We start from the raw sequence: 15,863 nt of genomic DNA, 5'->3' as shown, positions 1-15,863 counted from the left end.
TATGTGGATGACATTGTGTTTGGAGGGATGTCAGATGAGATGGTCCAATATTTTATCAAACAAATGCAATCTGAGTTTGAAATGAATTTGGTAGGAGAACTGACATACTTCCTTGGGCTCCAAGTCAAACAGATAGAAGACTTCATCTTTATGTGTCAAAGCAAATATGCTAGGAGTATTATGAAGAATTTTGGATTGGAGAATGATAGTAACAAAAGAACTCCTGCACCTACCCACTCGAAGTTATCTAAAGATGAAAAAGGTTTAAGTGTTGACCAGAGCTTATATAGAAGTATGGTTGGTAGCCTTCTATACCTGACAGCAAGCAGAGAAGATATAACTTTTGATGTTGGTGTGTGTGCTAGATATCAAGCTGAACCCAAAGTAAGCCACATCAATCAAGTAAAGAGGATTCTAAAGTATGTGAATGGCACAAGTGAGTATGGAATGTTGTACTCTCATGATCCAAACTCTATGTTAGTTGGATATTATGATGATGATTGGGATGATAGCGTTGATGATAGGAAAAGTACATTGAGGGATGTTTCTTCTTGGGAAACAATTTGATTTCATAGTTCAGCAAGAAGCCAAATTGCGTATCCCTATCCATTGCTGAAGCTGAGTACATAGCATCACGCAGCAGATGCTCACAACTAATATGGATGAAACAAATCTTGACAGAATACAATGTCACACAAGATGTCATGACATTATTCTGTGACAACTTGAGTGCTATTAATATCTCTAAAAATTCTATTCAACATAGTAGAACTAAACACATTGACATCCGACATCATTTTATCAGAGAACTAGTTGAAGACAAAGTCATAACACTTGAGCATGTCAGCACGAAGAATCAACTTGCAGATATTTTTACCAAAGCCTTAGAAGTAAGCCAATTTGAAAAATTAAGAGGGAAACTTGGGATTTGTGTTAATGAGCATTTATAGCAACTACAACTAACTAAGTGTGTCAGACAAGAGCATATATCACATCATTACACTGGACACGCTTACCTAAACCCCTTACCTCATTGTGTACCCGTTTGGACAAAACCTCACTACCTTTTCCACTCAAATGCCTCACTCTCCTATAATTATATGGGCTCTCTCTCTCTCTCTCTTAAAAATATTTCCATATTCCATTTGCCTCAAGCGTCTACCAACATGTCTCAACATTTTTCACCCACTCACATGCATGTCCTAGCTGAAACCAGTGGATCCTCCTCACGATCATCTAGGGAAAATGCACCTTATCAAATGAGCAACCTGGAAGATCTGATTCTGGATGTTGCCCTTGTGTCCAAGGTTTGTCCCCCTCCTCAGAAGAAAGCTACACCATCTGTGTCTAAAGTTATCAAGACTTCTAGTAAGTCTTCTGAACTCATAATCCCAAGTAAAGATAAGAATACTGCTGAAGAAGAATCTAGGCATAAAGGGTATGGACTTAGAAACCCTAGCATGCATGCTGACGACCCTATAAATCTCACGGCATCAGAAAGAAGTGAAATTGATAAGGAACTTAGGAAGTTTGTTGCATCTGTTTTGAAGGAAGTAAACTCTGATGTTTTGCCAGATGTTCAAACATCTTTGGCAAAAGATCCAAGCCCTGACAATGACTCAAGGGAAAAAGCTGAAGAAAATGTTCCTGATCATGTTGCTCGTGAGAGAAGAAGTAAGAAGAAAGTTGAGCTTGTTGTCAATGTTGAAGAACTTACCTCTGATGAAGAACCCCTTATAAACATTGTTTCTCCCAGCATTGCCAAGAGATTGCAGAGACGTAAAGGAAAGACTCTTGCTTTTGAAGATTCTCCCTCCAGGGAAGTGAAGAGAAAAGCTGATGGGTTGTTGAAAGGAACTCCTTCTAAAAGCTCCACAGGAAAATATCCTGTTGGACCCACTAGGTCTTGGAGTGAAGTTGTTACCCCTACTAGAAAGACGAAAGTTGTCTCCTCTAGTGAATCCGAATTTGATGTTGCACATGATGTCCAGGACATCACCCCTATAAAAAGATTTGCTAACAAGAAACCTCATGATGCTAGGTCCAAAGCTCCGTTGGACAATGCTTCTTTACATTATGTAAAGAATGCAGAAAGGTGGAAGTATGTCATTCAGAGAAGGGTAGCCCTATAAAGGGAATTGGGAAAAGATACCCTTAAGTGTAAGAAGGTCATGGAACTGATAGAAGTTGCAGGGCTGATGAAGACTATCACACACTTTGGACCTTGCTATGAAAACTTAGTAAAGGAGTTTGTGGTGACTATCCCTGATGGATGTGATGATATGAAGAATGATGACTATGGTAAAGGTTATGTGAGAGAAAATGTTGTAACATTCTCCCCAACTATGGTCAATAAATTTCTAGGAAGAACAGATGAACCTCAGGCTGAACTGGAAGTCACTGATGATCAGGTGTGCAAAGAGATCACGACCAAGCAGGTTAGACCTTGGCCAAACTAAAGAAAGTTGTCTGCTGGTAAGCTACGTGTAAAACATGCCATCCTTCATAGGATTGGTACAACCAATTGGGTTCCCATTAATCATACCTCAACAATCTCTAATGGTCTGGGAAAATTCATTTATGATGTTGGTACAAAAAGAACATTTGACTTTGGAAAATACATCTTTGAACAAGTGTTGAAACAAGCTTTCTCTACTGCTGTAAAAATGCCCATTTGCTTTCCATCCCTCATATGTGGAATCATCCTAAATCAACACCATGGTATTTTGCTGCCCATGGACAGTGTGAAGAAAAAGGATTCTCCCTTATCACTCCACTACAAACTCTTTGCAGGAACTCATGTCCCAGACATTGTTATGATATCCTCTTAAGCTTCTGGCCCTGCCACATCCAAGAAGAGTGTCATTTCTCAGCTGAAGGAAACTTGTAAAGAGCTGGAGGATTATTCAAATCTAGCACAACAACAAAGATTAAACTAGAGACATTGATGAAGGCTATGATAGAAGAGGAGAAGAAGGAAGTTGTACATGGTGGTGATGCTAATGAAGCAACTGATGATGAAGATGATGCTGATGAAGAGAAAGAAGAAGAAGGAGAAGAGTATGCAACATCTGACTCAGATAGTTAGGAAGATATTTGATTTCGGTCTTATTGTGTTCTATTTGTTTTTTTGTGGTTTTTTTGTCTGTGACTAGGATATTTTGCACCCTTGTGTGCCCCCTTGTGAGGGTTTTTGCACTGTATGAATATGGTTTTGTTTCAGTTTCTCGTTAGATGCTTACCTTTGTCAGATTATGGCTAAAAAGGGGGAGTATTTTATGTGCTAACCACTAAGCATTAACCACTGCCTGACTACGCTTAAGGATATAGGAGATGCAGGTTAGCCACCTTCTAGGTTGTTGTGTTGTGATGTCTAACAAGGTGTTGTGACATCAACTTGACTAAGGGAGTGGTTTTAACCGTTGCATATGCCTCTGATGTATGCATGATTGATTGTCATGCCTGATTTGTGCTTTAGTGGATGTTGCTACTACTGCTGGTGATTGTGCTAATGTCAGACCAAATGTTCTAACATCTTGTTTGCAGTGTTTTTTTGAAGAACCTTGGTTTCTCTTATTTGAGGCTTATTGTTCTTCTGCTGCATAAGCCTCTGCTCTCTGAACATGGACAATTCATAGTGTGTTGGATGTTCCCTTGAGGGCGAGTCCTGACTATGTGAAAGAGCAAGAGTACAACTACTGACTCTGACTGATGTGATTGTCTCAGTACCCCTGTAATTTATATGTGTGTTTGATTTTGTTCTGTTGATGTTTCAGTCCTATGGTGTTAATCTGAACTATGGTGTAGGTGTCAAAGGTGTACTTGGTTGTTTTAGCCAAAATTTTCCAAAGGGGGAGATTGTTAATTCCTGGTTGTTTTGATTGGCAGTAATTTTGGTAAAACTAACTTAGATGCAACATGTTGAACAAGATGTCTTAACATGTGGTTATTACATCTTGTCTGAAACAGGTCTTTAACTTGGTAACGTCTGTAGGGTTAACTGGCTATAGAATATTATAGGAATATTATGCTTTCCCTTGTGACATTCTTGATTGAGGAATCAGAGATTCGAATTATGGTTAACAAATTTTGTTTCCTAAATGTTATGACATTTTAGGAAACATTTGATTGATAACCTGATTTTGTGAAGCTGGTGCTCGTGGAATACAATGCCCAAATCCAATGCATTTTATGGCTATAAATAGAATGTCTCATAACCTAATTACTCACGTAGAAGAGAAGATAGTTGATCGTATTAGGGTTTGAGTGTTTGTGTTATTTTGTTAGCCTCTCAAATATCATCTTGATATATGAGTAGGACCGTGTTCATTGGTTGTAAGCATTGTCAAGCACTCATAAGCTTTTAAGCATTGAGTGATTGTGTGTCCTTGAAGTGTGTCTTCTGATTTTCTTATAAGTATTTAATTATCACTGTTGTGCTTGATATGGAGGTGAGAAGGGTCTCACACCTAGGAGTGTCTTAGGTAGAAGTTAAGCACGGGTAGTGATTAGGGTGTCAACTGTAAATTGGAAATAGTTTGTAGAAGACCTACAAACTAATACTATTTAGTGAATTTCCTCCTTGGCTTGGTACCCCCAGATGTAAGTATTGTTGTACACCGAACTGGGTTAACAACTTTGTGTGTTCTGCTATTTTATGTTCCTCTATATGTAAGTTGTCCCGTTATTGTTCAGATATCAGTGTCTTGACATCTCATAGGACATTTGATATTTGCATACTAGAATTTCATTTGTCGTCCCATAAACCCATCTCATATCACCTTTATCTCTAGTAAGGAAAATTTCTGGATATTTTTAGTATTTTATCCTATCCTACCTCTAATGCATGAAATTCGTTGCTATCCATACATTCAGGTCTGAGAAGATTAGATAGGGGTAACTTCCATACCCCCAAATTCACCCTACCTTCATATCATCTTCATAACCCAAATGCATAAGCATACATTCATCATCTCATTTGTATTTACACCCATAACAAAAGGAAACATAAACTCAAAGCATGGTGTTCATATTTGAGAACCACCAAGATCCCTTGATCAAGTTGGGTAGTGCCCAAGCCACCTTAAACCCTAATTGATTCTTCAAGCACTCCTTGGCCTTGTAAGACTATGTGAGTCATTCCATTTATCTCTGAAACCCTAATTGGGGTGGTGAGCGTTGATTACGAGCCTTGCTTGTTCATATGGTCATCCAAGGACCTTTACCCCAGTCCCTTGTTTCTTTGTGGCTTGTACAAGTCATCATTTGACTTGGTTCCTTGGAATTTATATTGAGGAACCCTAATATCCAAACATTAATCATGCATCAACCTTGTGAAGCTACTTCAAAAGACTTCTTGCACCCCAAACCCTAATTTGTTTGACTTTGGCCTTTGAGGAATCTTATCATCCAAGAAACCCTAATTTGTGCCCCTTTGCTTCTATGAATTGCTTTTCTTGACCACCTCATCATCCCTTTATCCATTCACATCCAATTTATCTAACTTCAATCATCATTCATCAAATCTACATCCATTTCATCCATGGTACAAGTGAAGGTTTGGTTTTGAACTTTGAACTTATGAATCTTTGGTTTCATCTATGAACATGACCCATAATCATCCCACAAAGCATCAAGGCTTGTTTTCTATCAAGGTTTACTCATTTGGTCTTTAATCAATCATCATTGTGCCTTGGAATTCAAGAAAAATCCAAAATTTCATTTTTAGGGCATGTTGGTTGGTCAAGTTTTGGCAAGTTTGGCCTACCATTTGGTCCAAACCCCATAACTTTTTCATATTAAAACCTTTTAAGGATATTCTTTAATCAAAATATACTAATTGAGTCCCTCTCCAGCTTTTTTTCAAGGCCCAATAAATTAATTCATTGCATATGGACTTATAATTGTGCATTGGCCAAGCTGGTCAAGTTGCCTAGCTAGGCCTAAAATCATGTCCATGACCTCGACTTTGAACCATTGGCATTTCTACATCACAACTCCTTTTGACCTGGTTCTTTTTGCAACATGTTAAGGGTAAAGCAAAGATCATTTGGCCCAATTTTTATCCAAAATTCACGAGCCAATTTTAATTGGCCAGTGTGCAAAGTTGAGGATTCATCAAGCTGCATACATCATACCAGTTCAGCCAAATCATGTCAAATCATGCATTAAACCTCTAATCCTTGTTTATTTCTCCTCCATATAATACAAACATATGCTGAAAACATTAAGGAAAGAATTTGCCAACCAATTTGAGGGTAACAAAATCACATGTGAAGCAAACCGAGCAAAGTCAAAAAGTAAATTTTTTCCCAAATTGACAACAAGATCACCTCAGCTCATGTTTGGACCATCAATTCTTCACCAAAAGCATGATAACTGTAAAGCAAATTCGAGGGAGGCGAACTGCAGACTAAACACAGGTCACATTTAGCTAACAAGGTTTCACTTTTGTCATTTTTCGGGCTCAAGTGAAATCTGAATTTTCCCCCCTAAAGCTCTAAGCCAACCATTCCACCACCCTCCCTATAAATAGGGGATGCTTATCCACTCTTTTTCCAAGCTTCCAAGCCATAAAAACCTGCTAATATTACCCTTCACCTTATTCAAAAACAGAGTTATCGACTTTCATCATTGAACTATTTTCAACACCATTTAAACACTCAAACACCTTCACCTAGGATCCCTGGAGCTGCCTGAATCATTGGAAGTGTTTTAAACAACCTCACCTGAGCTCTCCATACTCATCGAAAACACCATATGAAACCGATTCCGACAAGGTAGTTAACCTCATTGTTTCCATCCAAACATGTTACCATTACACTCCTTGTGATTCACTAATGCTAAGCCTCGTGATTTGAGTTTCGATTGTTGAGTATACACCATTTAATTTTTGTTTTAGGGTTGATCATTCATTCGTGTTCATGTGAAATATTCCATACTCAGAGCCAATCAATGGCTCATGAGTATGGAGAATGCAACGATGACATTAGTTTAAGTGGAATCCATGGTTGATTCCACTAAAAAACTCGAGTTGCAGAGGTTCAAAATCCAGAAATCTCAATGTTGAAGATGATGTTCATATCGTTGCTTCGTGCATGTTTTGTCTTTTTTAAATTTAAAATTTTATATCGGCGTATTCCTATTGGATATTATGTTTGATTTGACATGAATATATGTGTGTTGGCAAGTCAACACGCGCGTTTGTGCGCCTAAAGATCATGACCCTTCATTTGACTTACTTCCTTTAAGTGACTAGGTCAGAGGGTTGTGGTTGGACCATATGTTATTTTTGTTAGGGTTATTTTATTTATTTCTATTCAGCGTGCTAACTAACACCAAGAGTGCTTGGCCTAGTGGAAAGAGGGTTGACCCATGACCCCAAGGTCAGGGGTTCAACCCCTAGCGCCCCCCATTGTTCTTTTTTTCTTTCTTTTCCCTTTTTATTTATTATTCTCTTCTTTTTTCCTTATATTCTTTTCCATTTTTAATTTCATTTCTTTCTTCATTTATTTCTTTTTAATCCAACATGTTTTTAAATACACTCAATTAAAATATTGTGGTTTATTTTTATCCATTATTTATTTTATATTTTGTCACTTTTATTTGGACATTTATACCCTTATTTTTTATGGTGGTTGATGAGATTATATTGATCATGGTAATGGGATTTATGGTTGATTTAAATCTTCAACATTTCAAACATGTTAATGAATGATTAATTGATCATTCATGACACTTTGAGGTGTTGATAGATTGCCCCTATATAACCATATTTGAACCATTTGATGCATAGATGAGACCCTCACTTGTTGATCCTTACTTGTTGATTATATTTGACTGTGTTGTGTCCATTAACCACTAACCATTAACTCTTGGACTTGAATGTTTAAACTTGTACGTTAATTAACCTAAACTTGTAATTATTTGGGTGATATAATCTTCCATTCATCAAATCATTGATAAATGGACTTGGGGTTGTATAACTTTCTTTGATTCAAACCTATTGTTAGATGATCATGGATCATCTTCAATATTTTTCATCAATGATAGGTTATCCCTTAATGCGCCATATTTTGAGTCATTTGACTTGTGGATAGATAATCCGTAGGTAGTTACCTTGTGTAAATTTGATTACTAACTACTAACCATTCATTACTAATCTTTCATTATTGTTGACCTAGTTTATAATCTTATAATTTATTTTCTTGTCAACTTATTGCATTGTCATTTACTTTCAAGAACCCATCATCATACTTATCATCATTGTATATGTATATCTCATGCATCTTTATATCATTATCATTTACTTATTATCATTGCTTACTCAAAAATAACAAAAAACATGATAAAATCAAAAAGACAAAAAGAATGTATTCATCTGTGACTATTGTTGGACTTAGAGGATTTCATTAGGACCCTTGCATGTGGACCTTGCCTTAATTTGTAACCCAATACACTAACTTGGATTTTCATCTATCACTTGCAATCTTTTATTGTAAGAATGGCATTCATGGAACTACCCTAGGGAGACATGCTTTTAAGACTATTATCCATTTGTTAGCATATGCCACTTTGCATACACAAGGCTTGCTCTTGGGCTACCTTACAATGAGACCCTTTATTTATTGCTTTGTTATCTTGTAATATCCATTTGTTCATCACCATTTCAAAATCAACAAACAATAAACCCTTGATCCAACGTCAAGTGGCATTTTCTTAATCAAACTCAAAAACACAATAAAAATACAATTAGAATTGTGCGCCACGAGCCTTAAGTGGTGGGGAATGAGTAAGGATGGAGCTTTCCTAACCTTGCCCTGAGTATTTTGGACACAAGACGTTTGGCTTGTTAGTCTGAAATATTCACCTCCGCCCATAGTCTTTAGTGTAATTCTAATCAAAAACATTTATTTTCAAAAACCTTAAAAACAACATCAACCCATCAAACCTTGTTTTTTGCACCTTAAGGCATCACATTGAAAACCCTTTTTTCAAGGTAAAATCAACCAACACCCAAACATTTTTTACTCCGAACTACGAATCTCTTATTCTTCATCCCCGATAAATGACGCGTAGGCACAAGGGCCACAATCATTGGCGAGCATAATAATAAAAAAACCCAAATCTCATTCTTTTACCTATTTTTCCCAATAATAAGATAAAACTAAAAGATAAATACCCATGCACCCTGAAAACTTAAATGGTTCCCATGGCGTACCATGGACGTGAGTGGTGCTAATACCTTTCCCTCGCGTAACCGACTTCCGAACCCATTATTTGGCTGCGAGACCAATCCTTATCCTTATTCCTTTATCCTTTAAGGATTTTTTTATTGACTATTTACCCTTTCCTCTCTAGGAACAAATAAAACTTGGTGGAGACTTCGTGTCGTTTCTTTTTTATGCTTTTAGTCAGCCATCTCTTTTTTCGCTGCAACGACAACTATTGGCCGAGTATGATACAAGATTGTGTGCGGTTCATAAACCGTTGTGAGAAATGTCAGATTTATGCTCCCTTCATACATTCTCCTGCATAATTATTACATTAAGTAATATCCCTTTTGCCTTTTTATTAGTGGGAGCAGACATCCTCGGTCATTTTCCTTTAGTTGTTGGGCAACTAAAATTTCTTGTAATAGAAGTAGATTATTTCACCAAGTGGGTGGAAGCTGAGGTCGTATTCTGAATCACAGTAGAGAGGGTAAGACATTTTTACTGGAGATATATCATATGTTATTTTGGCTTACCAGGGATCATTGTATCTGATAGTGGCACACAATTCGTGAGCTTATCTGTTATAGAATTTTGCAGGTACCTCAACATTCATAACCGGTTTGTGTTGATCGAGCATCCCCAGGCTAATAGCCAAGCAGAAGCAACAAAGAAGATCATCCTATTAATAATGAAGAATAAGTTGGATAAATAAAATGGGCTTTAGGCCAAGTACAACATGAGATCCTATGGTCCTATCACAATACTGCTCATTCAACCACTAAGGAGACACCCTTTCGAATGATGTACGGGGCCGATGCGATGGTACCTGTAGAAGTCAATTCTCCAACCTAGAGGTGATTAAACTTTGGCATGATCTTAACAGGGAGGTATGGATAACCCGGCTGACCTCATAGAAGAGATCATAGAATGGCTCATGTGAGAGAATGTGCAGCAAAGCAAAAGATGGCCATAAGGTTCAACACTAGAGTCTGACCGAGAAGTTTTCAAGAAGGAGACTTGGTTCTGAAGAGGATTACAGACACACGATATAATAGAAAGCTCTCACCAAACTGGGAGGGACCTTACCAAATCAAGAATACACTAAATAATGGAGCCTACAAACTTGAGAATTTAGAAAGACTGGAAATTCCGAAGGCTTGAAATAATTCCAACCTTAGGTTTTATTACAGTTAACATTATGTAATGGTATTATTTGAATAAAAATTATGGGTAACATTCTTTCCCCTTTCAAGGGAAAGTGTTTTTAATGAGGCATCCCGAATTCATATGTTTGTGTATCATATTAGTCTATTATAGTAAAGCCAAGCTCGTCCCAATAGCGATGAGTATCATCTACATCATTGATGACCTCATAAAATCGGCCACGTAAATAAAAACCTATGGTTGGGATATGTTAATAAAGCCTCTGACCTAACTAATAGGTCACGTAAATAAAAACCTATGGTCGGGTTATGTCAATAAAATGTTTGACCTAAGTAATAAGCCATGTACATAAAAACCTATGGCCGAATTATGTTAATAAAACCTCTGACCTAAGTAATCGGCCATGCAAATAAAAACCTATGGCCAGGTTATGTTAATAAAAACCTCTTACCTAATTAATCGTCCACGTAAATAAAAACCTATGTCCGGGTTATGTTAGTAAAACCTCTAACGTAAGTAATCGACTACGTAAATAAAAACCTATGGGTGGGTTATGTTAATGAAACCTTTGACCTAAGTAATCGTCCATGTAAATAAAAACCTCTATCCGGGTTTTGTTAATGAAAGCTCTGACCTAAGAAATCAGCTACATAAAATAAGAATTTATGGTCGGGTCATGTTAATAAAACCTATGGCTTAACAAAGTCGGCCATGAAAATAAGAATCCATGGTCGGGCTATCAAGTCTATTAAAGATCTAAAGAGTTTCCTAATAAATGATAGAGTTGGGTAATCATTTAATCAAAAGGTCTAAATTATCAACAAAGTAAATTAGTCAAACTATTAAAAAGCAGAGAACCAGAAATCGACAAGGCCAGGTTCTGAGTCGTGCCTCTAAAACATAAGTCGAGATAATTTAAAGATATACCTAGGAAAATACACGTAATCAAGGCGAAACCGGATAACAAAATAATATTAGCATACCTAAAAGGGGCTTAAGCATGATATTAGAAAGATAAAACATTATCCAAATATTACAAAAATCACATCATCATTGATGGCTAACAACAAACATAAACAAACTTAAATATCATGATGTTCGTCTTCTTGAGCCTCGGGGGTTGGGTTGTTGGTCGTCACATCCTTCAAGACCTCAGCTTCTGGAGAAGCTTCCTCCATGTCCATACGTTGACCATCCACCACAGTCTTAAGAAAGTTCATCTCAGACACGTCAAGGCTAGGCATGATGCATAACACTTGGGCTTTGACTCTCTCAAAAGCTTCATCGCCGGTAGAGAGCATGTCTACATGAGCATCTTGTAAGGATGTCTTCAGTGTCTCATTGAGATCTCGAGCTTGCTCTACATCTTGGATGAAATTGGAAGGGGTCATTTCAAGCTCCAAGCATTTCGACTCCATGGTCTCCTTGTGCTTCTTCATATCTAACAAATGGGACCCTACGGTCTCCTTCTGCTTCTTCATCTCTGACAGCTATTCGTTTAGCTCCTCTACCTTGTCGGTATGAACTTTAAGACTATCCTTTAGCTAGGTCACATCCTTAGTAAGACGAATCTCATTCTGCTCATAAGCATCGCCGAATTCAAACATACCATGGGTCATAACTGCAAATCTTATCACGTAGGCCCCGATGTTTTGGGTTAGCTGTTAAGCACCTATAGTATTTACCTTTTCAACATCCTCTATCGCATTCAAATGATCATAAAGATATTTCAAGTCGTCAAAACTGTTAGACAAGAACTTAATTTTGGTTGATGAATTATATTAAAGGCTACTACATGAATCCTATATCAGGGTAGTAAGTTCCAAGTCGTCATGAATGACACAATCACTTATCAGGGCCTTCATCCTTTTTGGAGAGCCCGATTTTGATCCTCATAGGGAGGAATGAAGGCAGTCTAGGGCTCTGATACAATAGGGACTACTTTGCCAGCGTCTGTTTTCTTCCTTTTAAGAGTATGAGTTTGAATACCCGACATGTCACTCTTAGAGGTGGATTTTTCCCCACGCCTCGCTCTCACTTCAGCCATCAGCTTCTTCTGTTCAGATAGTTTGAGATTAATCATATCACTTGTAAACAAAAGAGCAAAGTAAACTTCATAAAAATAAAATAATTGAATCGTCGAAGAGTAATAAAGGGCATATATAACCATTACCGAAGAATTTAGAACTTTTTCCGGATCGTCAGCCATATGTAGCAAGTCCTTAACTTTTACTACTCGAAAGGCGTCCAAAACAGACAAAACTGGGATTTCCAAAGCGTTCAGTTTTTCATAATCAAAATCGGAAACCGACAATGGTCTATCCGACTAATAAATCAGGAAACGATAGTTCCCGTCCAGTGCATACATAACTTGAGGACACCTTTCCCCACTCTTCACTCAAAGGAATTTATCCTTGAAACCTTTATATTTGGTAGTTTAAGCTTGAAGGAAATTCTTCCCTAGAATTCCGCTAAGGGAAACCTAACAACCTTTTTCCGCTCCTTTCAGGTCAAAGAATGATAAGAACAAACCTAAAGTGGGAGTTATATCCATCGTCTCACAGACGAGTTCAAAAGCTTTAGTAAAGCCATAGCCATTTGGGTGTAACTGAGAAGGGTCAACGTATAGGGTTTTAAGGAGGTCAGATTCAAAATCAGTAAATGGGATACGGATCTTAAAGTCCTCGATTACCCCTGAGTAAAAATAAAAATACTCATCTGGCACTCCCTTTGGCCGAGTAATACAAACTCTCTCACCAACTACACATGGTTCTAACACATGTCCTCCTTGTTCCCGGTAGAAGAAACCTGATTATTGGAGCGAAGCTTCAAAATGTAGCTGTCGTCGATGACGTTGTGGTCATAACTTAGAACCTCTTTGTCAATCAAAGATCTTGTTGTCTCCATCAGAGTATCCACGAAACCTGACGTCATCTTTACTACTAGGTGAAAGGATCTCACCATAAACTTCCCTAATAATCTGGTCAAACTCCTCTTAATTCAGATGACCCTCACTCTCTCTCATGCATTCATTCCAGAGTTTTATTCTCACATGAATAGTAAGGGAAATCAAGAACTCTTCCGAATCATCATAATCTCGTATTATAACCATAACAAAAGAGTAAAAAAGAGGGAAATATAGTAAATAGGGCAGAAAAAACAATACCCGAGGCTTGAACTTGCAAACAGAATGATTGACAGAGGAAGCAAGAGGAAACTCGTCAACAAAAATTGAAAGAGAGGTCACTAGTTAGGTGAAAGAACAAATGAAGAAGGAGTCATTTTATGGAAATAAGTTTACAACGGTCAAGAAGTTGTATCAAACTAAAGTCATGATGACAAGTTAGGGTTCCCATAAAAAGTCATCATGAGAAGGAGAGAGAAAAATTTCATTATTGATCTTTTAAACCATTATCACACGATAACTTACCGAATAGGTGATCAACTAAAGGAAGAAGTAATTCCAAGGTTTTTCTATTTGAACACTTCAATCTGAAGGACGTTACCAGAATTGTCATCATGTACATACTAGAATTCCCTAGACTGAGCTTTTGAGACCGATTACGAAAGAGCAAACAAGTCGGATTGCATAAACCTAAATAAGTCATACCTCGGTCAAGAAGAACATTATTACAAGACATGAGCAAGTATGATCCAGTCTCATAATGAATCTGGTAGATGAGCAAGTCGGATCCAGTCTCTTGAAGGTATTAGAAGGCGACATAAACAATCACACACGATGGTTACAAAACATCTCCATGATTGCATGAGAGTTACATAAATTGATAGAAGAGGTGTTACTTGAAAGTTAGGGAAGACGACGGACGTTACCAGAGATCACTTTAATATGATATATGAATGGGCATCCCTTAAATGGCCCTTGATGAGTGGACAAGTATAAAAATATACTTCCTAACGAGGAAGACGGGGAACTGATACCTCCTACATATAAGACGATTATGATCTCACCTGACTCGCCTCTGGGAGATTTATCCAAATAGTGTTTATCAAGAACATATATTTATAAAACCAAATAATATATAGTTATATGTTTTAATATTGTCGTTTCAAAAACTTTTAAAATCTGTTCTAATTTTAAAAATTATATGTATGATTAAAAAACACATAAAAATAAAATAAAACCTTTTTTTTATAAAAAGTCGATGTAAGCTAAACTCAGTAGGATTTAGCCAGGCCTTAAGAGTCTGGTTCCGAATTGTGTGAGTGCAACTTCTGTTATATATGTTTTGTGTGATGTCAAAACTAGGATACTTTAGTGTTAATGTATATTGAACGATATCCTTTGATTCTCTATGTGCATCTTAGTATTTGGAAGCATAAAAGTATATGGAAACAACTTGTAAAAGGTCTCATGCATCAAACATGCATGAAAAATCAATTTTTGGGAAAAAATAGTATTACAAGTCGACACATAAAATTACAGGTCAACTATGGAAAAATTTATTGGCTATAGGTTGACACATGCATTCTATAAGTCGACACGTATGCTGCAGTAGTAAAGCTTATAACTTATGTATCATGTGCCGACTCTTCAGGTCGACACATAGGGAGCACTTAACAGTCATAGGTCGATACATAACTTTAGATAGATCGACCGATGCATCAAACATATTGACGCATAACTTTTATAGGTCGACCTATCCGATGTAATTTTTCAAAAAATCATATTTTTCTCAAGTCCTTTGCATTTCTTTTTGCCCTAAATCACCCATGCATATAAATACTTCATACATGCATCAATTTCTAGTAAGGTTTCTAGAGTGAGTAAAATCTACATGAATCCAAGATTTCAAAGCATTTTCATCATCTTCAACTTCATTTATGCATACACACAATCAAACTACACATAATCATTTTTTGATTGGGTGCCATCTAGATTAGGGTTGATAACATCCAATTAGGTTTGTTGTATCGAGAATATTGGGTTGAGAACTTTGAGGGATTCAAATTAGAAAACCGAGTTGGGGTTTTCCTTCAAGATCTTTTAGGGTTTGAAGGTTTTGCACAAGATTGTGCAATTCGAATCCGATCGAGTGAAAAGGGGTGCCTTGCAAGGGAGTAGCGTGAGACGGTGGATCATGTTGGAAAATCATGGGTTTCAACAAGTGTGCGATTTAGATTAATTCAACTTGGTGAAGGCCTTGGGACAAGGAGAGCCTTATAAGGAAGTAGTAAGAACATGTGAATTGAAGTGACATTATTGGTTACTTGATCAATCAAGGGTTTTTGAGGTGGTAGAGTCAACATAAAACTTAGGGTTTGTAGAGTTCAATTTCTTCATCTCTTGTATACACATATTTTGAAAACTAAGATATAATATAATATCTCAATTCGAATTTGAATTAAGGGTAGACGTACCCATAGCGAGGTCGATTGGGGAATTGTCTAAACAAATCTTTTCTCTCTCTCTCTCTCTTCTCTCTCTCTCTCTCTCTCTCTCTCTACCGAACCTAAAGGGGCGTA

General features: G+C 37.2%; 1 protein-coding gene across 1 annotated transcript; it reads left to right on the top strand.

Moving 5' to 3' along the window:
* The first annotated feature begins 1,166 nt into the window (after nucleotides 1-1,166).
* LOC127095863 (uncharacterized) lies at nucleotides 1,167-2,132 on the top strand. The gene has a single exon (XM_051034494.1). It carries the CDS (start codon nucleotides 1,167-1,169, stop codon nucleotides 2,130-2,132), a length of 966 nt encoding a protein of 321 aa, XP_050890451.1.
* Nucleotides 2,133-15,863: the final 13,731 nt, after the last annotated feature.

This window comes from Lathyrus oleraceus, chromosome 6, assembly GCF_024323335.1.
Source record: "Lathyrus oleraceus cultivar Zhongwan6 chromosome 6, CAAS_Psat_ZW6_1.0, whole genome shotgun sequence".
Taxonomy (NCBI): Eukaryota; Viridiplantae; Streptophyta; class Magnoliopsida; order Fabales; family Fabaceae; genus Lathyrus; species Lathyrus oleraceus.
Note: the sequence above shows the minus strand (reverse complement) of the source record. Positions and strands in the feature narration are given on the sequence as shown.

Bases quoted from the DNA above. Each gene is read 5' to 3' on its own strand.
- LOC127095863 (XM_051034494.1), top strand. From the start codon at position 1,167: ATGTCTCAACATTTTTCACCCACTCACATGCATGTCCTAGCTGAAACC.